General features: G+C 43.8%; 1 protein-coding gene across 3 annotated transcripts in view; it reads right to left on the reverse strand.

Annotated features, from left to right (window-relative positions):
• Positions 1–1302: 1302 nt before the first annotated feature.
• The window catches only part of LOC134348692 (bcl-2-modifying factor-like), a 107617-nt gene continuing 82866 nt past the window's right edge, over positions 1303–26053 (reverse strand). For all 3 annotated transcript variants that reach the window (XM_063052493.1, XM_063052502.1, XM_063052482.1), the window contains exon 4: positions 1303–13594. In XM_063052493.1, the coding sequence (XP_062908563.1) occupies positions 13475–13594 (120 nt within the window). In that variant the 3' untranslated portion in view covers positions 1303–13474. The remainder of the gene's footprint in view (positions 13595–26053) is intronic.

Genomic DNA, 26053 nt, shown 5'->3' on the forward strand with positions numbered 1-26053 from the left:
CCTGACGGAAGTATTTGAGGATATGACAAAGCACGTTGATGAAGTTAGGGCAATGGATGTGGGATAAATGGATTTTAGTAAGGCATTTTATAGGATTCCCCATGATAGGCTCATTCAGAAAATCAGTAGGCATGGGATCCAGGGAAACTTGGCATGTGGATTCAGAATTGGCTTGCCCCTAGAAGGTTGTAGATGGAGGTCAATGACCAGTGGTGTTCTACAGGAATCTGTTCTGGGATCCCTATTCTCTATGATTTTTATAAATAACTTGGATGAGGAAGTGGAAGAGTGGGATAATGTAGAAATTTATCATAGGTTTCAATGGACACTGACAGCATGCAGAGCTGGACTGAGAAGGGGCAGATGGCGTTCAAACGAAGAAATGAGAAGTGATTCACCTTGGAAGGGCGAATTTGAAGGCAGAATGCAGGGAAATGGCAGGATTCTTAGCAATGTGGGGGAACAGCGTGAACTCGTGATCCATGTCCATAGAACCCCCAAAGTTGCCACACAAGTTGATAGGGTGGTTGAGAAGGCGTATGGTGTGATGGTCTTCATTAGTCGGGTGACTGAGTTCAAGAGTTGAGGTAATGTTGCAGCTCTATAAAATGCTGGTTAGACCACACTTGGAATATTGGTCAGCTCAGGGGCTTTAGAGAGGGTGCAGAGATTTACCAGGATGCTGCCTGGATTAGAGAGCATGTCTTCTCAGGATAGGTTGGGCAAAGTAGGGCTTTTTTTCTTTGGAGCCAAGGAGGATGCAGGGTGACTTAATAGATTTTTACAAGATGATAGGAGGCATATATCGAGTTGATAGCCCGAGAACTTTTCCCAGGATAGAAATAGCTAATACCAGAGGGCATAATTTTAAGGTGATTGTAGGGAAGTATAGGGAGGTGTCAAGAATTTTTTTTATATAGAGTGGTGAGTGCATGGAATATTCTCATGGGGTAGTGGTAGAGGCAAATACATGAAGGGCATTTTAGAAACTCTTAGATACAGGGATGATAGAAGAAGTAGAAGGCTATGTAAGAGGGAAGGATTAGATTGATCTCAGAGTAGGTAAACATATTGGCACAGTGTTGAGGTCCAAAGGACCTGAACTATGCTGTAATGTTCTATGAAACACAGCAAAGAAAAGAAAATGCTGGGGTAGGAATAGCAAGGATGAAAATTTGGAACTTGTAAAAAAACTGAAGAAAGCTCAACTTAAAGCTCATCTTCACCATTCATAGGCATTGTTAGAAACTGTCCCCATGGTGATTGGGGCTTATGTCAAGACAAAGACATCAACATTGTACTTCAACTGATTTTATTAGAAATGATAGTTTACAAATATCTTACATAAACCTAAACCCATAGCATATGAAAGAGGTCCCAAGCATCAATACAGCACTATATTGCACAGTGGAAAAAACAGCTCTCATTTTCAGCTATTTACAGTAAGTGAGTGCATTTCCCCTTGTCTTAATAACACACACAATACCCAATGTGTTTGTTCTGAACTATGCTACATGATCACTGGGTCTCCTGTCCATTGTTTACTGGGATTGTGCGGCTTTTAAGACAATGATGTTATTTTCAAGGGGAAAACATATGTACAAAACAAATATCAAAAAAGGAGTAGCTTCAAGCAGTTCCAGCAGTGAATGGAATGTTAGCTGGGAAACACAAGAATCAAATTAATGAAAGCACACGTACCCCTATGTCCAACTGCCTGTTACAGCTGAATAGCTTGCATGGGGTCATGTTTCATTATGTCTTCTAAGTCTCCCAGTGCTCTGAGGCAGGAGTCTGCAATGCTTTATTTACTAGATGGTTATTTATTAACACCCATTTACTGCCTGGAATAAAATCAGTCTTTAATGTATCATACACGTGCTTCTGTTCCCAAACTCTCACTCCTAGTAACAACTTTGAGTTTTATCTTCAGTTTTAATTTCAAAATATTAACCCTGGGGCTCCTTTGAAAATTTCAAAACAGAGTTCCCTATGTTGTTATTGGGCAACAGCATTAGGGTTATGCAACCAAGATGGACCTTCAATACCAATCTCAACAAGTGGAAGATTCACTCAACTGCATGGTCTCCTGCTGTCCTGATGTTCCTAACCCTACTTCCTGCATGACACACACTAAAGTTTTTCCATTTATAAAGATCTAGCACAGGGAGACCTAATGAACAGGGCACTTGCTTCACGTGGTTGCAAAGACAATCTGAATTAGTCCAGTGCCATCACTAGCAGAGAAATGTTGACTCCACCCACCCCCCCCCCCCACCGGCTACCCAACGGGCTAGCTCCAGATTTGTTACAAGTTAAATCTGGACCCGGGCAGGTGTAAAATCTTGAAACCCACTTCTGTAGATTGTGAAGCAAATGCCCATGGAGTTATTTTCTCAAGCTGGGCCCATCTACGGGATGTTTCCATTAGGTGGAGCTTTCTACTGGAGCTGTGTCGGGTCAGTGTGAGACTGGGAGACAAGATGATTGTGACCAGCAGATACAAGAAATCTGAGGATATTTAAATCAAGAGAACATCTCCTTAGTAGTCATAGATTTCATTGGACACACAAAGCAAACAAGCTAAAAACCCACAAAGCACAAAATACTCTGTACAGCCACATTTCTTATGAAAGGCCAAAGGGGTACAAAGCCCTTCAGCACACAAGAGAATATTATACAGTAATAATACAAAAATAACATTCCAGTGCGAGTTTGTTTGTTCCTGGTTCCTCCATCTGTCCCAGTACAGTCTGTAACCTTTGCAATTGTGTTGGAGAAAGTTGAAACCAATGTTAAGCCAACTGCCTCAAGGGAGCCATTTCACTTAAAGATCACGTACAAAGATCTCAACCATGCCAGCAAGGGGATAGATCCTGGAGGTTGTTTTCTTCTACGTTGGTCACAATATTAGAACAACAGACCTGTCCTTTTTAGTCTGACAGTTCTATTCTGTCTGTCAGGTAAGATTTGCCCCTCTCCCCCACAATGATTACTAGAACAGTGAATCAACACAGTAATTAAAAGACAGCTTGAGACTAACAGATCGGCTGGAATGTTGGCTCGATGTCCTGTGATGCTGTTTTAAATTGGGAACAAGTGGTAAAGTAAGTGGGATCAGGGCAAGTTGGCTCCTTCTTACTGAGAACCATCACAGTGCTGAGGACTCAGGTGCCACTTGTTCTTCAGTGACCTCTGCTCAAGGATGATATCTGAATAATGTTGACTTTAATGAAGAACAAATTGGGTACTCAGGGCTGGGAGAAGTCCTGAAACTTTAAAGGGGGGTCAAAAGTCTTGAAACATCCGAGCACCAAAGGGTAAGAACTGATAACATGTATCAAAAACGAGAGGATAAAATGTGTTTTAAACAAGATTTGAGGGGAAGTTTTTACACGTTGATGTCTGAAATCATTGCCAGAGGAGGTGGTGGATTCAGATACAAATACGGTACTATTTTGAAAGGCATTTAGACAGGCACTGTTTAGACGTGGGAGGATATGGCCCTAATGTAGGCAAATTGTATTGCTATATATGTGCAAAATGATTAATATTGACTGATGCAAAAGGGCCAGATTCCGTGCTGTATTTATCTGTACCTCCATGGAGTATCTGAACTGGACACATATCCGGGTTAAACCATGGCCAACAGTTAATGATGGTCTGTCAATTGATTTTTCAAGATAAGCTAAATAGTGACTTTGCCAATAGACCATGTTTTGAGTACTAAATATTGAACAAAAATTCATAATCGGGACGTTCATCACAACGCATGTCACACAGGAGGCCTTCTTACTGACAAGATGATGCCATGTTGTTCAGTGCATGAAACAAATACTGGTGATAATCTTTTGTTTATGATGTGATGTACAGCTCCAGGAGGGGTGTGGTAGAAGTCCAAAGTCTTCAGCTAATCTTACTGTAGCCAATCCAAATGAATTTTATTCCCATCATGTCACGTGAGTACCTCCTCATCCATAACCTTTTAAACTACCTCACTAGATTCTGAGAAATGGGCTATCTTTCTCTGCTGTTAAATTCACAACCCACTGTTTATGATACCCCTACTAACATGGGTGATATTCTTAATAAATGACTTTTAAACTCATCCAATTTGTTGTGTGTTTCATATAGATGTTTGTTTTTAACAGTCGCCATCTAAACCAGAGGCTCCCAACTTTTTTATGCCATGGACCCCTACCATTAACCAAGGGGCCAGGGGTTCCCCAGATTGGGAACTCCTAATCTAAATACTGTTTAGTAGGTGCAGTAGTTGTACGCTTTCCCCAACTGCCCACCCCTCCCTGCTTAACATTACTGATTATAATTCCCCTGAGAGCGGTTCTGAATAAGGTGCACTTCCATGCTGAGGATCTATGGAGATTGGGAGAAGGCCTCAACGACAAGTCTTATCTGTGTTGGCTATCCTGGCCGGCTTTTGAACAGCAGTCATTAAGTGGTCAATGTGTAAGTAGCCCGAGGAAGTCCCAATTGGAAGAGAAGTGGATTGGCAAAGATACAGGTCAGAAACAAAAGCACCCAAGGAGCTCAGAATGTAACGGTCCTCTCGTATGTAATGTGAGTTGTCTGCCATTCTAAAACCATGCGGATATAAATATGTAATGATGATGATTAATGTTCTGGAGATGGTTTTGCACTACCTTGCAGCTCAGATGGCTACTGAGCACACTGTTGATTATAAGGTCACGTACAATCTGCCACTCAGTGGGGGAAAGAATGGACTGTGCAGTAGTACATATTTTGTCTGATTGTAGTCGATACGCAAGTACCTTGTTGAACTATGCATTCTTTATCCCTTGTTTCCACTTGGCTCTGGCCCTTGATACAAGTCAGTCCTTCAGATTTAACTTCATTCCTCTTGAAGCTTTGCAAGTAAAGGATGACTAAGTGGGATGGGGAAGGGGCTTGCTACCAAGAATCGTACATTTCTCTTTTTCCCTCCTGCAGACCAACTCGAACTTCTCAAACCAACAATAAAAACGTCTCGCTGCTCGGCTAGGAAAGACACCAAACACCTGCGCTGAGGTTATTGCTCCCCCACCCCCACCCCCCGCACACACACACTGAGCAAGCAATTGAGTGGCCTTCGCTGAACGAGGCCATGCTGCCAAGAGGACAGTGAGCTGAGTGGAGGACAGTGATGACTTGGCTGGGAGGGCTTTACCGCACTCAACAAAGGCAGTTCCTTTTAACTGATGCTACAGGGAGCTGTCCCAACGTCGGGGAGAAAGCATCACTCTTCCTACATAAGATCGCTATGTCCACTTCACCAGTGGTTGGTTTCAACTGCACCAGCACTGTCTTTCTCTCTCTCAGTACCAACCTTGGGGTGCCCGCTTCAGGATGTGATTGTACAGGGCCACTCCATTCGAGCTGGTGTTGCCGCCCCAACGAATTGCAGAGAAATTGCACACCAGAAAAAAATTAACTAGACCACTAATACACAAAATAAATTATATAGAATAAATTAGAGCAAAAAAAAAGGACTTTCCTTGCACTTCTTACAAGGCTGATGTCAGCAGTCAGTGATCAACATCTGTGTAGTTTCTTAATCATTTGTCCATTCCCTAGGCAATTCTTTTGCGTTAACTGGCTCAGTGTTCAATGATTGCAGGAAACATTTGTTCACTTTTGTAAAATGACTGCATCCATAAAACCTGCCTGAACAGTATAACTGCAAGCATTTGATCTCATTCCTCCTGAGCAAATGTTCCAACTCTTCATCGGCGTGGTGCGAGTGGTGGATTGCCAATAAATGAAGAATCAAGGGAGGAGGAGGGTGCTTAAAAGTGGCTCTCTACCCCTGACAAGTCACTTGTAAAGGAAGAACCATGAAACAATCCACTAAAAGAGCGGCCCCATGAAGATGATCCTATGTACATGTGCATTAACGTGTTTGTTCATGCATTGTTTATCCTCTGGAGGGCTAAGACACAAAAGCCTGAAGATTGAAGCCAATTGCATCAATTCCTTAATCACGAGTTGAGTCACACTGGAGATTTTTGCCAGATGAAGTCACACCCATTAGGAAAATGGCCTGCAGAATTTTGGGTGTTGATCCGCGCAGTGTGTCCTGTTGTTTTGAAGACGTCAGTCACACTGCTAATGATGTCACCAGTTGCCTACCACATTGCTGCAGAAGTTGGAGGTTCTGGGTATAGGTCATAAGCTGTAGGATCGGGACTAGTGTCAAATGGGTGATTGATGGTCAGTGCCCGCTTCCATGCTAACTCTTTCTAAGATTCCATGGTGTCTCACTCACATGAAACACAGCAGTGATGCAACAATTGAGAAACTTACATGCTGTCACCCAACTCTCTGCCCCATCCCATCTCCAGAACTGCACTGGTCCCATTTTAGTGCAACGTCACCACAGAGCCCTTTCTAATATATGTTTGGCCAACCTTGCAAAACTGCAAAGGCATTGGTGTCATGGGCAATATGGTTAGAGAACTAAAAGAGGATGACCTCCAATGTCTTGGCAGATGACTGTTGGAGTTTCCACATGCTCCCCTCACGTACTCTGCCTGTGACTCCCTCCAGCCTCGCTGCTACTCGATCTGTCATCAGACTCCAAGTATAGATTGCTTATCTCCGGTTGACAATCCCTTCAAAGCTGAAGCTCAGCTCCCTTTAATCACAAGGCAACTTGCGTGATCTTCTGTTGCCAAATCTACAGTGTACCCAATGCATCCTGGGAGCCTGCAAGAATTAAAGACTGTTCTCCAGGAGACTGCTGCAAGCATATCTGAGGGGAAATTCAGAGAAAAGAGGGTTGTTATGTGGAATATTGATAATAGTGATACTATTAATGAACCAAGGAAATGATGTTTGATGAACATTAAGTTTATTGCAGAGGAAAAGGATAGCGTGCCAGATGGGCCAACAATTAAATCAGGAATAAATAACTATAAACAAAAGTAATCAAATAATGACACTAAAAAGAATGAAAATCCCCCAGCACCAGATGGCTTGCTGAGCAAAGATTTAAAAGAAATGGGTGTGAAGTGCCCTTTGTTAATTCTCCAAAATTAGTTTGACTTAGAAACTGTAACTGCTAGAAAAATGGTAGGTATGACAATAATGGACAGGGGAATTTCTGTGCATGTTTTTTTATACAGATCCAGGAAGCATTTGACAATAGACTGTTAGTGAATGCAGGTCACTGAGTGGAAGGCAAGTTATGCACTAGTTCAGGATATGAGAGGGCAATAGGAATCTATTCACTTTGGCTAAAGTGGACCACTAGAATCTGTATTAGGCTCTCTACTATTCACAATATTTATTATTGACTTTGATGAAAGCAGCATACTTGAGTTTAGCAAGATCACAAATATATGTGGCATGGTTCTAATCTAAAATCATTGATCTAAGCACTAATTCTGCATTGACATAGTCTCAGTGCCCGAGCAACTTCCAGCTAGAAGCCCACCGTTCTACCTTGACTAAGAAGAACTGTGAGCAGGAATGGGCATCACATCATCGGAGAGATGTACTCTCAGAGAGTTAATCTGTGAAGAAATGTGACATAAACTAGGGTTATACGCCGTGGAATCTAAAAGCTGAAGGGTTAATTTGAATGGAAGTTTTCCATATACAGGAAAAGTGGAAGGAGGGGAGTATAGGACTAGAAAGTGTAAAAAAAGCAGGAGCAAGATCATTTAGGAGTGAAATTCGGAAACACTTCTATATTCTAAAGGTGAAAGCAGTTTGGAACATTTCCACACATGAGAGGTTGTGGGGCTATTTGGTCATTTTAAATCTGAGATTGATATGATTATTGTTAAACGCAGGTATTAGGATGTTAAAAGATAGTATAATGCCTTGGTAAAGGTTTTACTGCTAATGTAATGGTCTTTACGTAGTTAGATCACAGATCTGCCACCTCACAATGAATCGTAGGAAAGGCTTGAGCAGATAAGTGGTCAGTGCTCCTATAGTCTTTGCCCAAATCTAAGTGGGCAGCCTTTGACACATTCCTAAAACCTGCTCCAATGCATGTATCATCCTTCAACAACAGAGCACAACTGATGCCTACTTCTTACAGATCATGGAGAGAATGGGAAAGGAGAGAGAAATTGAATAGGCAGAGAGTGAGAAATAATAAAGGGAGGAAGAGCAGAGGGGAAGGCATGAGGAATGAAGTGGAGAGAAAAATGCACATTTAAAGAAAGGTGTTAAGAAATGGAGAGAATGAGATAGCAAAAGAGGTGGAAAGCCTCAGGAGGGAAAGGAAAAGATGAAAGATGGAACCATCATAAAAAGATGGGGAATGTTTAACTGAAAAGATAGCGTGAGATTAAACATTTTGGATGAAGCATTAATTGCAACTGGCAGGCCATGATGACAGGATCAGATAAGGACTAAAGCTTCCTGCACACCAACCCACATCCCACTAATTAAAATGTCTGGAGCCTTTCATTAGCCCTTTCCTCCTTTTACTTCTCTAGAAAACATTGTGATCTATTTGGAAAAAAAACAATAGGCAGATATTATTTAAGTATAACAGAGAGGGAGAGACTGCAAGGAGCAAAAAGCCTGTACAGTTTACCTGAACCTGAAATGAGGCCAGAAAAATTATACCAAATACAGATTTCATTTCACTTGGCTGATCATAGAACCAGTCATCTATCTAAGCAATAGGTTAACAATGCAAACATGACAGAAAGGAATGACCTATTGTAGGTATCTGGGATTAGCTGTGATGGGTCTAACTCCTGGTATGGGTGTGGTGAGCAGTATAGCTCCATGATTTTTCTGTTTGATTACAAACCAAGGCCTGGTCATCACTTGGCACATTTGTAGAGACTGGTATTACTATTAGGAACGAGCTTCCAGTATTATTGAAGTAATATATTGGCCCAATTGGTGTTGTGATTTAAAAAATAATGTAGCCAATTTGTAAACCATAGATTCCACAAAACAGGAGAGCAACAGTGGCTTGAAACTCTGGTTTTCATTGATGTTTTCAGAAGGATAATGTGTATTGTAGCCATGATATCAGGTGTATGTATATATTTACTGCGGTTGGATAGATTTTTTGCATAGTAGGGGAATTAAGGGCTATGGGGAAAAGGCAGGTAGGTGGAGATGAGTCCATGGCCAGATCAGCCATGATCTTATTGAATGGCGGAGCAGGACTGATGGGCCAGATAGTCTACTCCTGCTCCTATTTCATGTTCTTATGTATACCTCCTCCAAAAGTGTCATGGGATCTCTTCAGTCCCAGAGAGTAAGCATGGGCCCAGTTTAAGACTTCATCTGAAAGGTGGTTCCTCTGCCAGCTGTCCCATAGTATTGTACTGGCATTCTGAGTGCAGTTTCTCTGAAGTAGATCCAGACTGACCATCTTTACTGGACGTTGTTATTGTTTTACATTGCTCTACCTTAAGGAACTGTGCAGTGATCTGATCTGTACAAACAGTATGGAGGGAAAGCTTTTCACTGTGTCTTGGTACATGTCAATAATAAACCAATTCCAGTCCCGCAATCTGACTATAAAGCCATCGAGATCGTCTGGCTGTGCAGAAGTGCTGAGCATCCTGGAGCCTTATTTAGTGAGGTATTCATGATTATTAAGAAACATTTTTTCCTTAAACCTCATACTAAAATAAGCAAATTGATGCTTTTCTCATGTGAAAGTGTCGCAAAAGCAGAATGGCAGAAGGACTGAAAAGACAGTAAAAGAGAAACAACGATGAGAGAAAATATGGGTGGAATGGGGTCCATCATAAACTCAGCCGTCTTTCTTCCAAATTCGCTTGTAAGCTGTCTCAATTTAGAAATTCTTTTGTGTAGCACAGCTTCATTTTTGTGGGTTCATCTTGAAGGGATATGGTCAAAATTCTGGGGAGTGTTGACTTAATATTTGGCTCTGGTAGGATGTCAGTGGTTTTTGGTCCTCATGTGTATAACGTGCCCAATAGTGTTACAACTTCTACCTTTCCTGTGATGCAGAAACCTGTCCAAGACGCAGCCCTCTCACGCAGAAGCAGGCAGTTGCAATTACAGTGTGACCATAATAGGAATATGCTTGCTAACTCTGTAACTGTGGGCTTTAGTGTGTGGATCCCCTTAAAAATAGATTACCTTTCAGATTTGTACCTACCCTTCATTCCCAGCCAACACTCCCTCACTGCTAGTTCTCCTTCATGATCAGGTTACAACTTCCCCTTAGGAAATCCACAACTTCCACTCCCAGTGTCCAACTCTTCCCAGCAGATGCCTCAACATGTCCCTCAAGATCAGTCCCCACATAACTGCAACTCCCACAATCCCAATTACTAATTACGTATCCTTGGGCATCTCTTACCCGAAACCCCCCTCCCACCCTGCGACCCACCTTTATTACGTGACCAGCACCACAACAGAGCTAATGGTGTGCATGTGCAGCCCCAGACTGATTTTCTTGTACACGTTGCTCTGGCCTTGGGCTTGATAGGACATTGTAGAGGGCAGGTCCACAGGCAGGTGTCACTGGTGTGGAAGTATTTTCAGGATTTTATGTCTTAGCTTCTCCATTGATGCTTTTGAGACTAACTTTTGTACAAATCCAACTGTGTATATTTGATCTCATTTCAGTCTGTGCATGTAAAGTTTTGCACAAGGACTAGAAGGTGAAAGGATTGCTCCAAACTGTACATCCATTTACCAGAGAATACTGCTCACTGCGCGCTTTGTTTTTTAAGTGCGGGTGCCATTGCTGGTTTCAGCAAACTGCGGTCTTACATCAAATGCTTGAATATCATTATATGTTCTTACACAAATATATATTTTGAAAATATGGTACATCATGGAGCCACCTTTTAGCAAAACATTCTTGCCAGCGCTTTTCCCCGTTCTAGCTCATAAGAGAAAACCAACCTTGTCACTTGATCTTTACCTTCCTGGGAGTTAACAGTGCCCCAGGAGGCTGCAATCAAATCCTTAACTATTAAGGTCTAGCTCTGCTAACATGTAGAAACATACTAAAGGACTCACTGCATAAAGCCTGTAGATTCTTAATGCTGTGATGCAGGGAGAGTCCGCATGGGTAAACTCTACATTAGTGACTGGGTGTAATTGAACACACCAGATTGATTGGCACAACATATATGTTTACCATCATGTGTGGTATCGGTCTGAAAATGGTCAAACCAAATCGGGAAAGGTTGGATAGCCAGAATTTCCAAGCTGCAACAGCATTTGCTGTGCCATCTGTACTCTAACTGTTTACAACCTAGGTATCTGATCCCAGAATTTGGAAACAAGATTGATCTATGAACCTGGTGTAGTCATACTCAGCTCAGAGTGTAAGCTTACATGGAGAATGGGATCATGGCTATACTGGATGTGATAAAGAGGGCCAGCTACATCAAATGGGAACAAGTCCATGATCACTCACACTACCTATATTTGCCCACTGGGTCCAGTACTTATATGAGTCATTGAGTGTCACTCTACACTCTCCTTTCAAAAGAGCACCTAAACGTGGTCACTGGCATTGGCCAGACGTTGGTGGGCTGCTATTAGAAATGGGATGCTTAAGGTTGCTATGCTGTTGGTAATCTGGGCCCATTTAAAGGAGTGGTCACAAAGATGGCTGGGATGTCAAGATATGCACGGATCAAACCAAAAGACAGAAAATATGTCATGCATGTCGTGTGACTCTAACCCAGGGCAGAACCCAAATCATTGTTGAAGATTCCAATTATTCCTGCAGTGATGGGCAAGTTCAGAGCTTGTGCATTATTGACTTCTTCAAGTGTCATGCAAAGACTGCCTTGAGCATAACCTCATTTCAGTAAACAACTTCTGATCAGTTTTCAATAGTTATTGGGAATGGGCAAAGCCTTGCAGTGTTGGGTTTCATCTCCAAGAATCAGGATTACTGTGGGTGTAGAAATGACCACCATTCAAGATTTTGTAAGAAGTGGAGTGATTAGAGGAGCTATGGCTCTAAGTGCTCCAGACTTTTCTCAACAACTTTAAAAATTAATCAAGTGGGTCATGATTTTGTGTTGCTGATCTTAGCTGTAAAATGCCTTGGCCAGGGAGGAAAGCTTCAAAACTTTAAGCTCCCAGCAGTTCTAACACAATGGTCTCCAGAAGTGACTGATGAATGAGGCTTGTTTATGATGTCATATCTAACCATATCGAAGACCCATTGGAAAAATTGGCCAAAACATCTATCCCTAATAATAAAAAAAACATTCAGCAAAGAAGAGAACCCGATGCAAAGAGGAAACATCTCTTAATGAAGACTTTGAACTGAGAGTTAGTCAAACCAGAATCTCCCTGGAAGCTACACTTGAGATTAGTGACAGGGTTTGATTGTTCTGGCAATCAGATTCCAACTCTGTGATGAATGAAAGTTGATAGGTTCACTCTTTAACCCAAATACTTGCAGCCAGATACATTCTGTAGCACCATCAAACCCAACAAGGGAGAGGGTGAACAACCAGGGAAGAATGCGCAATTCCTGACTGTTCAGTCCTTGAAGGAACCTTTGATTATCATTCTTTCTCTTCTGTCCATCAAACATGATTAAAACAAATTTTAATAAAACAATTATTGCTGTGCAATATTTTTCATTTCCATCCAGAAGCTAATTAAGTTTTCAAGGGAAAAAGAGAGGAAAGCTCTCAATAATGGAGATTCTGTTCTGGACAGTCTATGACTACTGGCCTGCCAGAATGAGGATGCTTCAGGTTTGAATGTCAAGAGAGCTTTAACTTCAAAAGTGACCATAACACAGAATCCTAAATTAACCATTGACAAGTGAAGTTTTCAGCAGGATCAGAGGAGACGGTGGTGTCTGTGTACCAGTGGGCAGTAACATTTAAGCACTGCATCCTTAACCCCTTTAGTGAGAACAGTTCTCAAGGACATTTCCTTTGTTAGGTCTTACAAGATGGTGAGTTGGAGGGTGCTGGTGATGGTGGGTGTGGGCCCTGGAACTGGAGGTGGGTGGGGGGGAAGATGGTGGAGAACAGAAACAAAACATAGATTAAGCCTCAAAGGGATTACACATCAGTGAATCCAGCTGCTTCACCGAAGAACTAAAAACTCTTTGGTACGACTTTGATGGATTGGTGTAAGGCGCCTCGAAAATTTGTTCCTCACTGTCACGCTTGTTGGTGCTTTCTATTGTCGATGTTAAAACTGAGGCTGGGAAGGAACTGAGAGAACGGAGCACAATGTTCTTTGCCACCCTCAGAGGCATCTCATCAGGAGCCCGGCTCTTGAAGGAAGAGGCACTGCTGGCAGGTGAAGAGCACGTATTGCTGAACAGTGCTTAGTGGAGATCAGTGGTAAATAATGCAGTATTTCCACACTATGTTTATATATAATATAAAGAAACACCATCCGACCAGCGGTGTGCATCTTCAAACCCGTGCTTTTTGTTCTCTTGTTTAGTGCCATTCGCAGTACGTTCCAACAGTTGGTTTCTTCAGCGGAGGGGGAATGCCGTTCAACCTCGCCGTTGACCTGCAGCCTCCACGTTCTCGTCTGGATCAAAGATTAAGGCAAAGATGAGAACCAGGAGCCTCCACCAGAATGGCTGGTCAGCACGATTTTCATTTCTGTTCCTCTGTGGAAGAAGAAGAGACCTCTTTATGAGAAAGTTTAGAACATTTCACAAGACTAAATAGTTCAACGTATAATAACATAAGCAGACTGATGAAAAAGGCTTTTGCAGTGCTGGCCTTGATCAGTCATGGAATTGGGTATAGAACTTGGGATGTTATGTTGCAGTTTTACAAGACGGTGTTAAGGCCACATTTGCAATATTGTGTTCCAGTTTTTAAGGAAGATGTCATTATGCTGGAAAAAGTTCAGAGAAAATTTATGAAGATGTTGCTGGGAGGCAGGTGAGTGAGTTATGGAGCAGGTTACGACTGTTTTCATCGGAGCGTGGTGATAATCTTATCGAAGTGTATAAAATCCTGAGGATCATAGGCAGAGTGAATGCACACTGCCTTTTTCTCAGGGTTGAGAATCAGGAACTAGAGGTCCTAGGTTAATGGGAGAAGGAAGAGATTTAACAGGAGCCCGAGGAGTAAGTTTTCACCCACAAGGTGCTCTCTATATGGAATGAACTGCCAGACGAAGTGGCTGAGGTAGGTACAATAATAACATTTAAAATGTACAAGGACAGGTGGATAATATGGGAGGTTTAGATTAGAGTCAAATGCGAACAAATGGGACTAGCTTAACTGGGGATCTTGGTTATCACAGACTTGTTGGGCTGAAGGGCCTTATCCTGTGTATGACTCTATTAACAAAAATAGGAGCAGGAGTAGACCATTCATCCCCTCAGACCTACCTCACTATTCAAATGGTCATGCTGATCTGCCCCAGGTATCCTATGCCAATTCTCCACAGTCCCCATTTCCCTGAACTTCTAAAAAATCATCTATTTCCCCTTTAATTAATGCCTTGATTAGCTTTCATGATCTTCTGGAGTAGAAAATTTCAGAGGCTCTCTGTGCTCTGTGCGAATTTGCCGGGGTTTTAAAGTGTTCACATATGCTTGAAAGCAACATGGCATTTTGGATTTTTGACACTGCTTCAGTTTAAGAAAAACCCAATTACGAGAGGCATCTGATGACCTAGGGGTAGGATTGAGGAGGAGATGGTCATAGGAAGGTCGGAATGGACATTAGTTGATGATCTTTCACCATATGGCACAGCTGATCCTCGGCTTGCAAGGAGCACTGATGTCTAAACCCTATTTCTGCATGCACCTATAGCTTACGCATCTCTAGTCACACACATATACACCCACACACACAGACACCACACCCATAATATCCAGATTTATATTTCCACACCTCACATCCATATAACCATGCTCCTCCATCCATCTCAATCTCCATGTACTCTCCTTATTCCACCTACAATTGGATAGAGTCCAAGTTTATCCAATGCTTCAAGTCCACCTTACACCTATGAATTGCTACCACCCTTCATCCCTCATTCACACCAAATGACCATACCTCAATGTCTACTCCACACACATCTACAACCATAACCCAACTGCCATGTGCATCTCACTGCCCTTCATCCTTCTGACTCAAGCCTTTACTTCCTCGCCTACATGTACCCACCCTACCTACACCCAGGTATACATTCAGAAGTAGGTAAAGCTGCTTCCGCAGAGCTTCAGTGACCCGAGTCCATTTCTGACCTCCGGTGCCGTCAGTGTGTGGAGTTAGCAAGTTCTCCCTGAGACCATGGGGGGTCCACCACCCCCCACCCTCCCCACCAAGTGCTCTGTTTTCTTCCATGTCCTAGAGAGATGCAGATTGTAAGATAAATAACCACTGTTAAATTGCCCCTAATGTGTGGGTGGCTCATGGAATCTGGGCGGGGCATGGGAATTTGGGGGCAATAAAATGGGATTAGTGTAAATGGGTGGTTGATGGTCAGCACGGACTTGATGGGTTGAAGGGCCTTGTTCCCTGCTAGACCACTTTACATAGACACCCCATCCCCTAAAAGGCATATGAACAGGCATCCATGCAAGTGTTTGAACCTACACCCCTTCATACAAGCACTGTCGTGAAAAATTACAATCATGCATCAATTTGCCAACAGCTTAGCTACCTGGAGAGACATTAGAACCTGTAAGTTCATAAATGTTAAAGAGCATACTCTTGGATGTTTACAAAATTATAAGGAATTAAAGAGAAAGGAGAAGCTCTTGCCACATGCGCAAGTGGCAATAATCAGAGGGCCTGGATTTAAGTTGAATCGCAAAGGAAGCGGTGTGAATGTGAGGAGATTTTTATCTTGTTTTGCCTCCTATTGTTGTGAGCTGGAATCCACCATCACAATCATATTCAGCAATGACTTCGAAAGTGCATTTGGAAAGGAAAAGGAAAGTTTAGGTGGGCCGTGGAGCATGAGCAGTGGAGAAAAACTGATCAGGAAACTCTTTTCAAACAGTAACGCAGTGCTAAGCAACCACCTCTACACTTTATCACTCTGCGTTAATTCTTGTTCGCACAGCACTTGGACTGTGGCTGAGCATTCCCCAGAGTTAAACCATGATAGTGTTACAAAACATTCACTAGTCAAAACAAACTTCAGCATTGTTCATATCCACAGGAAAAACACTCTGGAGAGCGTGGCCCTGTTAAGACCAAGTCGCAGCTGAGCTGGTGTTGTTGGCACTGGGCTACAAAGACTCAGTGCTTCAACTGAGGTTAGGTGCACGCTTGAGATCTGATCACATGACTTCCTGGGAAACTTTGCTGCCATTGGTCCATTCTCACCAGATTCTCCGTCACTCACAGAGTCATACAGTATGGAAACAAGTTTTTCAGCCCACTGAGTCCAGGGCAACTATCAATCTCCCATTTACATTAACACCATCGTTAGTACTATCTGTTATTCGTACCCATCAACTCACCCCTCCACCCACTGATAACGCCAGTCACCTACACAGTAGGGGCAACTTACATTTGGCAATTAGTCTCCCAACTTGCACAGCTTTGTGATGTGGAAGGATACCTAGAAGAAACCTACACAATCACAGGGAGAACATGCACACTCCACACAGGCAGCACCAGGGGTCAGATTTGAATATAGTTGCTGTAGGTTTCACTACATCATTCCCATCCCCACCATTACTGTACTGTTACATATTTCAATGGACAGGATTATGGGGTAAATATTGGAAGCTCGAAACAAATCTCTTGGTCTTTCCCTACATGAGTATCGACAGGTTTGTGATTTTCGGGTGTCTGCTCTTGTTTGCAAAATTGCCACGTGTGCTGATAGATGGAGTCCAGAGAGGGAATATAGAGTTCAACACATTCTATGTGGCATTGGATGAACTATCCTGGGTCTCAATTCCTCTTTTGTGTCAGTACCCAGAGACCTTTAATAACTCCCACAGCCTATGATGACCCTATGATTTCAATCTCTGAGACCATCTTTCAGGAGGGTGAACGCACAGAAAGCATGCAGTCCAGATGGGGCACCTGGCCAAAACTTGTCCTGATCAACTGTCTGGAGTGTTCACCGACATCTTTAACCTCTCGCTTCAGCAGTCTGACAGATACACCTGCTTCAAGCAGGCTGTAATTATACCAGTGTTTGAGAAAAACATGGTGACCTGCCTCAGTGACTATCATCCAGTAGCAATTACACCCACTGTGATCAAGTGCTCTGAGAGGTTGGTGATGAAATGTATTGACTCTTGCCTGAAAAGAGACTTGAATCTGCTCCAATTTGCCTACCGGTGCAACAGATCCACACCAAACGCCCTTTCATTGGCTCTTCACTCAACCCTGGAACATCTGGACAGCAAAGATGAATAGTTCAGAATGCTCTTTATCGACTACAGCTCAGTATTCAACACTCGTCCTCTCAAAGATAATCAATAAGCTCCAAGACCGTGGCCTCAATACCTCCCAATGCAATTAGGTCCTCAATTTCCTCACTTGTAGACCTCAGTCACTTTGGATTCGTAACAAGATCTCTACAATCTCCATCAGCACAGGTGCACCACAAGGCTGTGTGCTTAGCACCAAGCTCTACTCACTTTATACTTATGACTGTGAGGCTAAGCACAGCTCCAATGCCATATTCATAGAACCATAGAAACTACAGCACAGAAACAGGTCCTTTGGCCCTTCTTGGCTGTGCTGAACCATTTTCTGCCTAGTCCCACTGACCTGCACACGGACCATATCCCTCCATACACCTCCCATCCATGTATCTGTCCAATTTATTCTTAAATGTTAAAAAAGAACCCGCATTTACCACCTCGTCTGGCAGCTCATTCCATACTCCCACCACTCTCTGTGTGAAGAAGCCCCCCCTAATGTTCCCTTTAAACTTTTCCCCCCTCACCCTTAACCCATGTCCTCTGGTTTTTTTCTCCCCTTGCCTCAGTGGAAAAAGCCTGCTTGCATTCACTCTATCTATACCCATCAAAATTTTATATACCTCTATCAAATCTCCCCTCATTCTTCTACGCTCCAGGGAATAAAGTCCTAACCTATTCAACATTTCTCTGTAACTGAGTTTCTCAAGTCCCAACAACATCCTTGTAAACCTTCTCTGCACTCTTTCAACCTTATTTATATCCTTCCTGTAATTTGGTGACCAAAACTGAACACAATACTCCAGATTCGGCCTCACCAATGCCTTATACAACCTCATCATAACATTCCAGCTCTTATACTCAATACTTCGATTAATAAAGGCCAATGTACCAAAAGCTCTCTTTACGACCCTATCTACCTGTGACGACACTTTTAGGGAATTCTGTATCTGTATTCCCAGATCCCTCTGTTCCACTGCACTCCTCAGTGCCTTACCATTAACCCTGTATGTTCTATGTTGGTTTGTCCTTCCAACGTGCAATACCTCACACTTGTCAGTATTAAACTTCATCTGTCATTTTTCAGCCCATTTTTCCAGCTGGTCCAAGTCCCTCTGCAGGCTCTGAAAACCTTCCTCACTGTCTACTACTCCTCCAATCTTTGTATCATCAACAAACTTGCTGATCCAATTTACCACATTATCATCCAGATCATTGATATAGATAACAAATAACAATGGACCCAGCACTGATCCCTGTGGCACACCACTAGTCACAGGCCTCCACTCAGAGAAGCAATTCTCTACCACCACTCTCTGGCTTCTTCCATCGAGCCAATGTCTAATCCAATTTACCACCTCTCCATGTATACCTAGCGACTGAATTTTCCTAACTAACCTCCCATGCGGGACCTTGTCAAAGGCCTTACTGAAGTCCATGTAGACAATATCCACTGCCTTCCCTTCATCCACTTTCCTGGTAACCTCCTCGAAAAACTCCAACAGATTGGTCAAACATGACCTACCACGCACAAAGCCATGTTGACTCTCCCTAATAAGCCTGATATTTGCTGATATCACCACTGTCAATGACACCCCATCACTGACCTGCTCCCACAACCTATGGTCTCACTTTCAAGTATTCTTCATCTCATGTTCTCAATATTTATTGTTTATTTATTTATTTATTATTATTTCCTTTTTTTTTATTTGTATTTGCACAAATTTTGTTGTCTCTTGTACTGTCGTTGTTTGCCCTGTTGGGTACGGTCTTTCATTGATTCCATTATGTTTCTCGGATTTACTAAGTATGCACACAAGAAAGTGAACCTCAGTGTTGTATATGGTGACATATATGTACTTTTATAATAAATTTACTTTGAACCTCAATTCCCTGAACTTTCAGAAACGTGTCCACTTCCTCTTTAAATACCTCAGATGAACTAGCATCCATAATCCTCTGGAGCAGGAACTTCCAAAGAATCACTGGCATCTCTTTACCATTGTCAGTGCCCCCTCCCGAGCCAACATACCCAGCAATGAGGCCCTTAGTTATACTAGGTCAGTTACAATGGGAGGCCATACCATTCCCAGGTCCAACACGAGCCTTCCAAAACGGCTGTAACATCACAAGCTCTTCCACAGCTGGACAGGGGAAAAGATTCAAGGACGTGGTCAAAATGCCCTTGAAAAAATGCAGCCTCCCTAGTAGGTATGACCAACCCAAAGTTGCTCAAAGTGAAACACGATTATTAGGGATGGTATTGAGAATGAGAACATCAGAGCAAGGAGAGGGCCTGGATAAGCAGCAAATGAATGCCCCATCTGGATCTATCCCTTCACTTTATTTGTTTGCCTGCACTACACCTTCTCTGTAGCTGCTTCACAAAACTAGGCATTCTCATTTCTTTTGCCTTCAACAATGTACCTATGTATGATGATGATCTGCCTGGACAAATCAAGGTTTCTCGCTGTCTTAGCACACGTGACCATAATAAATCAAATCTTCCACAAATAACAATTACATCTGGGGAAAGGGCTGTGATTCATACATTGGCCCAATTAATCTCCTCAGATCACATGAAACAGTAGTGGAAATGAGTCATCCTCAATCTCAAAAGTCTAAGATTATATCTAGCAAACAAAAATAAATAACTTTTAAAAATGTTATGCTAATTACTATTTATCCTCTTGCCAAAAAGAACTCAAATAATCTTTACAATTTCCCAAAGGACTCAATTAGTGAAGGCTCCAGGATGATTAAGTACGTAGTCCTGCTGAATTCCAAGTTCTGCTCGAATTTCCGTTTTTCTGAAGTTGAAAGAACCAATGCAACTGATCAAAAAGTCAGAATTCTGATTGCTTTAGGCGGTCTTATATCACCAGCTCAGTTCAGAGGTAATTCATTTAATGAATCGCTATTTACTGTGCAGAAAGAGAAGCTTGGATTCCTATCACAAACAAGAGAAATCTGCAGCTACTGGAAATCCCAGCAGCACACACAAAATGTTGGAGGAATTCAGCAGGCCAGGCAGCATCTAAGGAAAAGAGTAAACAGCCAATGTTTCGGACTAAGATACTTCATTGGGACTGCAGGAAGAAGATGAGGCCGGAGTAATAGGTGGAACTGGGAGAGGGGGAGGGGTTTGTAAAGAGCTAAGAAATTGATTTATGAAAGAGATAAAGGGCTGGAGAATGGGGCAATCTGATAAGGAAGGAACAGAAGGCTATGGAAGCAAGGGAAGGGGCAGGAGCACCAGAGGGAAGAAGATAAGATGAGAGGGAAATGGGAATGGAGGGGAGGGAGAGAGCAGCATTACCGGAAGTTCGAGAAATTGATGTTCATGCCATCAGGTTGGAGGCTACCCAAATGGAATATAAGGTGTTGCCCCTTTGACCTGAGTGTGGCCTCATTGCAGCAGTAGAGGAGGCCACGGACTGACATGTTGGAATGGGAATGGGAAGTAGAATTAAAATGGGTGGTCACTGGGAGATCCCGCTTTATCTGGACTATAAATCTTCCCACCCTGTTACTCGTAAAAATGCCACTCCCTTCTCCCAATTCCTCCATCTTCGGTGCATTTACTCTCAGGATGAGGCTTTTCATTCCAGAACTAAGGAGATGTCATCCTTCTTCCAAGAGAGGGGCTTCCCTTCCTCCACCATTAACGCTACCCTCACCCGCAACTCTTGCATTTCGCGCACAACTACCCTCACCTCATCCTCCCACCACCCCACCAGGGGTAAAGTTCCTCTTGTCCTCACCTACTACCCCACTAGCCTCCACCTCCAGTAAATAACTCTCCGTGACTTCCATCATCTCCAACATGATCCCACCACCAAGCAACCCTTACCCTCCCCCCAACTTTCTGCTTTCCACAGGGATCGCTCCCTACGCGACTCACTTGTCCATTCGTCCCTCCCCACTGATCTCCCTCCTGGCACTTACCCTTACAAGTGGAACAAGTGCTACACCTCCTCCCTCACTACCATTCAGGGCCCCAAAGAGTCCTTCCAGATGAGGCGACACTTCACCTGTGAGTCTGTTTGGGTGTTCCACTGTATCCGGTGTTCCTGGTGTAGCCTCCTGTATAACGATGAGACCCAACGTAGATTGGGAGACCGATTTGCCAAGCATCTATACTCTCTCCGCCAGAAAAAGCAGGGACTCCCAGTGGCCACCCATTTTAATTCCACTTCCCATTCCCATTCTCACATGTCAGTCTACCGATTCCTTTACTGCCGCAATGAGGCCACACTCAGTTTGGCGGATCCACACCTTTTATTCCATCTGAGTAGACTCCAACCTGATAGCATGAACAACAATATCTCAAACTTCCGGTAATGGCCCCTCCTCTCCCCTTCAGCATTCCCCATTTCCATTTCCCTCTCTCACCTTATCTCCAGACCTGCCCATCGCCTCCCTCTGGTGCTCCTAGCCCTTCCCTTTCTTCCATGGCCTTCCTATTAGACTCCCCTTTCTCCAGCCCTATATCTCTTTCACCAATCAACTTCCTTGCTGTTTACTTCACCACGCACCCCCCTCCCAGTTTCACCTATCACTTCAAACACGAGGAAATCTGCAGAACTGGAAATTCAAGCAACACACACAAAAAATTCTGGTGAACGCAGCAGGCCAGGCAGCATCTCTAGGAAGAGGTACAGTCGACGTTTCGGGCTGAGTCCCTTCGTCAGGGCTAACTGAAAGAAGAGATAGTAAGAGATTTGAAAGTGGGAGGGGGAGGGGGCTTCTGTTAATTTCCCACCTCCCCTTCGTATCTCATCCCTATTTATTTATTTATTATTATTTTTCCCTTTGTTTCTCTTTTTTTCCTCCCTCTGTCCCTCTCACTATACTCCTTGCCCATCCTCTGGACTCCCCTTTCTTTCTCCCAGGCCTCTCGTCCCATGATACTCCCCCTTCTCCAGCCTCGTATCCCTTTTGCCAATCAACTTTCCAGCTCCTAGCTCCATTCCTCCCCCTCCTGTCTTCTCCTATCATTTTGGATCTCCCCCTCCCCCTCCCACTTTCAAATCCCTTACTATCTCTTCTTTCAGTTAGTCCTGACGAAGAGTCTCGGCCCGAAACGTCAACTGTACCTCTTCCTAGCGATGTTGCCTGGCCTGCTGCATTCAACAGCATTTTGTGTGTGTGTCACCTATCACCTACTAACGTGAATTTCTTTCTCCCCTTCCCCTACCTTCTTTCTCCTCATTTCTCTCCAGTCCTCATGAAGGGTCTTGACCAAAAACCTTTTGCTCTTTTCCTTAGGTGATGCCTGGCCTGCTGAGTTCATCCAGCATTTTGTGTGTGAGGCTTGGATTCCTACAGTCTTCATAAACACAGAATTGGCTTTCTAACCAATTAAATGAGTTTGAATTATAAGCTTTTGTTAGCGTATGAATCACAGAAACCAGTTGTTCACAGGAAGACCCAGAAAAAAACTGGAAATTACCGGAAGATAGAGAAATAGATGTTCATTCCATCAGTTTGGAGGCTACCTAGGTTGAATGTGAAGTGTTTCTCCTTTGACCTGAGTGTCTTATCATCGTAGCTAAAGTGGAGCGACAAACTGAAATACATGGCCACGAGAAAATCATGCCTTTTGTGACAGACAGAGCTAAGGTGCTCAACAAAGCAGTCCCCCAATCTACATCAGGTCTCACCAATGTGAAGGAAGTTTCACCGGGAGTACGGGATACAGTAGATGACCCTCACAGACTCACAGGTGAAGTGTCACCTCACCTGAAAGGACTGTTGGGGCCATGAATGGTGGTGAGGGAGGAGGTGCAGGGGCAGCTGTAGCACTTGTCCTGCTTGTGGGGGTAAGTGCCAGGATGGAGATCAGAGGGAAGGGATGAGTGGACAAGAGGGTTATGTAGAGAGAGATCCCAATGGAGAGTGTAGGGGAGGGATTAATGTGCTTAGCAGTAAGATCCCATTGTAGATGGTGGAAGTTATGGAGAATGATGTGCTGGAAACAGGCTGTGGGGTGGTATGTAAGAACAAGGGGAACCTTAACCCTGTTATGTTGGCAGGAGGATGGGTGAGGTTCGATGTGTGGCAATGGAGGAGGGCAGCATCAATAATGATGGAAGGGAAAGCCCATTCTTTGCAGTAGGAGGACATCTCTGATGTTGTGGAATGGAAAGCCTCATCTTGAGAACAGTAGCAGTGGAGATGGAGGAACTGAGAAAAGGGAATAGGATTTTAACAAGCGACAGGGTAGGAAGATAGTTGTGAGAACCAGTAGGTTTATAAAAGATATCAGTAGATAGTCTACCTCCCAAGATGGAGACAGTGAGATCAAGAAAGGGGAGAGATATCAGAGGTGGACCAAGTAGATACAAAGGGCAGGGTGGAAGTTGGAGACAAAGTTGATGCTCTCAGTTTGGGTGCAGGAAACAGCACTATTACAGTCATCAGTGTGGCATTGATAGAGGTGGGGAGTGTTACCAGTGTTGGCTTGGAACAGGGATTGTTGCACAGAGCCAACAAAAAGCCAGGCATGGCTGGGGCCCAGGTAAGCACCCATTGATTTAGAGAAAGTGAGAGGAACTAAAAGAGAAAATGTTGAGTGTGAGAACAAGTTTCGCCACATGTTGGTGGAGGGGCATCCTGATTTCTTCTATAAACTTACTAACTCATTCTCCTTCTCCAATAAAAAAAAGGCCCCCAACCTGCTCAACTTCACTCCATAGCTCATTCCCTCAAATCCCAGCAACACCCGTGTAAATCTCCCCTGCACTCTTTCCAGCTTAATGGCATATTTAGTTTTACGCCTTACTTAGTGACCGTTTTATAACTGATAAGACACAAAAATGATTATTTTTGGAGAGGCCATTTCCAGCTACATTAATAAATTACAATTCTTAAACAAATTAATAGAATTTTTAAGAAGATTTTTATAGAAATAATTATTCAATCAAGCTGCACAATTGGGCTACCAGATCAGAATATACAAAACAGGTGTACAATTAAGGCCCGTGCTATCCATTAGTGACCCAGTGGAACACTATCTTCTCTGGCAGCAGCATCAATTCACCAGTAGAGAGAATGACTGGCCCTCACAACAACTTGTTATAATGCCTTCAACTTGGGAAAAAGCTCCAAGGTGTTTCACAGGGTTGGGAGAGAAAGGAAAGAAAGATTAGCTTTATTCGTCTTAGGTACGTCGAAACAGACAGTGAAATGCATTGTCTGTGCTGGCGAGGATTGTGCCAGGCAGCCAGTGGCATCTCACTCCCCGTGCCAACTTACTAACCCAAACTGTTCATCTTTGGAAGGTGGGAGATAACCAGAGCCCTCGGAGGAAACCCAAAAGGTTATGGAGGGAACATACAAACGCCAGTAGCAGGAGTCAAACAGTGATCTTACAGCCGGCACTGTGAAGTGATGTGCCAACTGCTCGATTCCATTACCATGCCACACTTCAATAAACGTTGTGGGGTCGGGGGGGGGGCGCGCAGTGAACTTGGCCATGGGGGAATTTAAATATCACCATGAAAGCTTTAAATCTGATGCGATGCGGGACCCAGGGCAGGGAGTGCGGGGTGGGGGAGGAGTGATAACGAAGGGGAGGTTTACGGAACCACAGTTTGTGATGAGTTCCAGATTGTAGCTTAACTATTTGCATGCAATGTTAAAACGTTGTTGTATTTCTCAATGCTGCTTTGAAAAGTGCTGTGATATGCCACAGCAACGTTTTAAACACTAGAGTGCTGTCTGGTTCACTGCAGCCACGGCTGTGATTACAATGGTGGAGAGTGTGTTCCAAGGTTTACTGACAGGGACCTGAAGAGGCTGGTGGATGATGTCACGTGCAGGATGGAAGTGACGTGTGCAAGGCGGCCCCACAGCCTCCTCCAGGACTGCCTCTGGAGGGTGCCAGAGAGATGCCATCTAGAAGCAACAGCCCTAACACCACTGCCCCGTGCAGAAAAACATATGGCTACATACTGTACGTTGGTCGGGATGGATCCTGACAGGCTGTATCATCGCAATGCTTTACAGTACCAGCGACCAGGGTTCAAGTCCCACCGCTGTCTGCAAGGAGCGGGTCTCCTCCGGGTGCCCCGGTTTCCTCCCACAGTCCAAAGACGTACCGGTTGGTAGGTGGATTGGTCACTGTAAATTGTCCCGTGACTAGGCTAGGGTTTAATTGGGGGTCATTGGGCGTCATGATCTGAAGGGCCGACACCGCCCTGTATCTCAGTAAATAAACAAATCATTGCATCTACAGCTTGTGCTTACACCTCCGATCACACACTCTACCGATGTCTTTCGTTAGCATATCCCTTCATTCCCTCACTCACATACACATACTGTTTTTTCCTCCTCTATACCCTCTCATCCCTCTGCTCCGCTGCTCCCCCCATACCTTGCTGCCCTGCCTCTCACCCTCCCTGCTGCTTTCCAGGTAGTGCCTTCTCCTGCCTTCGTCCCCACGCCCTCCTGTCCTACCATTGCACTTTTCTCTCCATCTGTCCCTTCCAGGAGTCGTACAGCGTGGTAACAGGTCCTTTGACCCACCAACTCTGCACCCACCTTCAGCAGCCCATTTACATGACTCCCATCTGTTTCTCCCTACCTGCCTCTGGAGTAGAACACTGGCTGGCAGCACTTTACCATGTTCCAATTCACAAACGTTTTGGTTCTGGGAGAAAATCAGAACATCTGGAAGGAGACCACGTAAACTCCTCACAAAGGGCA

The sequence above is a fragment of the Mobula hypostoma genome, chromosome 1, assembly GCF_963921235.1.
Source record: "Mobula hypostoma chromosome 1, sMobHyp1.1, whole genome shotgun sequence".
Taxonomy (NCBI): domain Eukaryota; kingdom Metazoa; phylum Chordata; class Chondrichthyes; order Myliobatiformes; family Myliobatidae; genus Mobula; species Mobula hypostoma.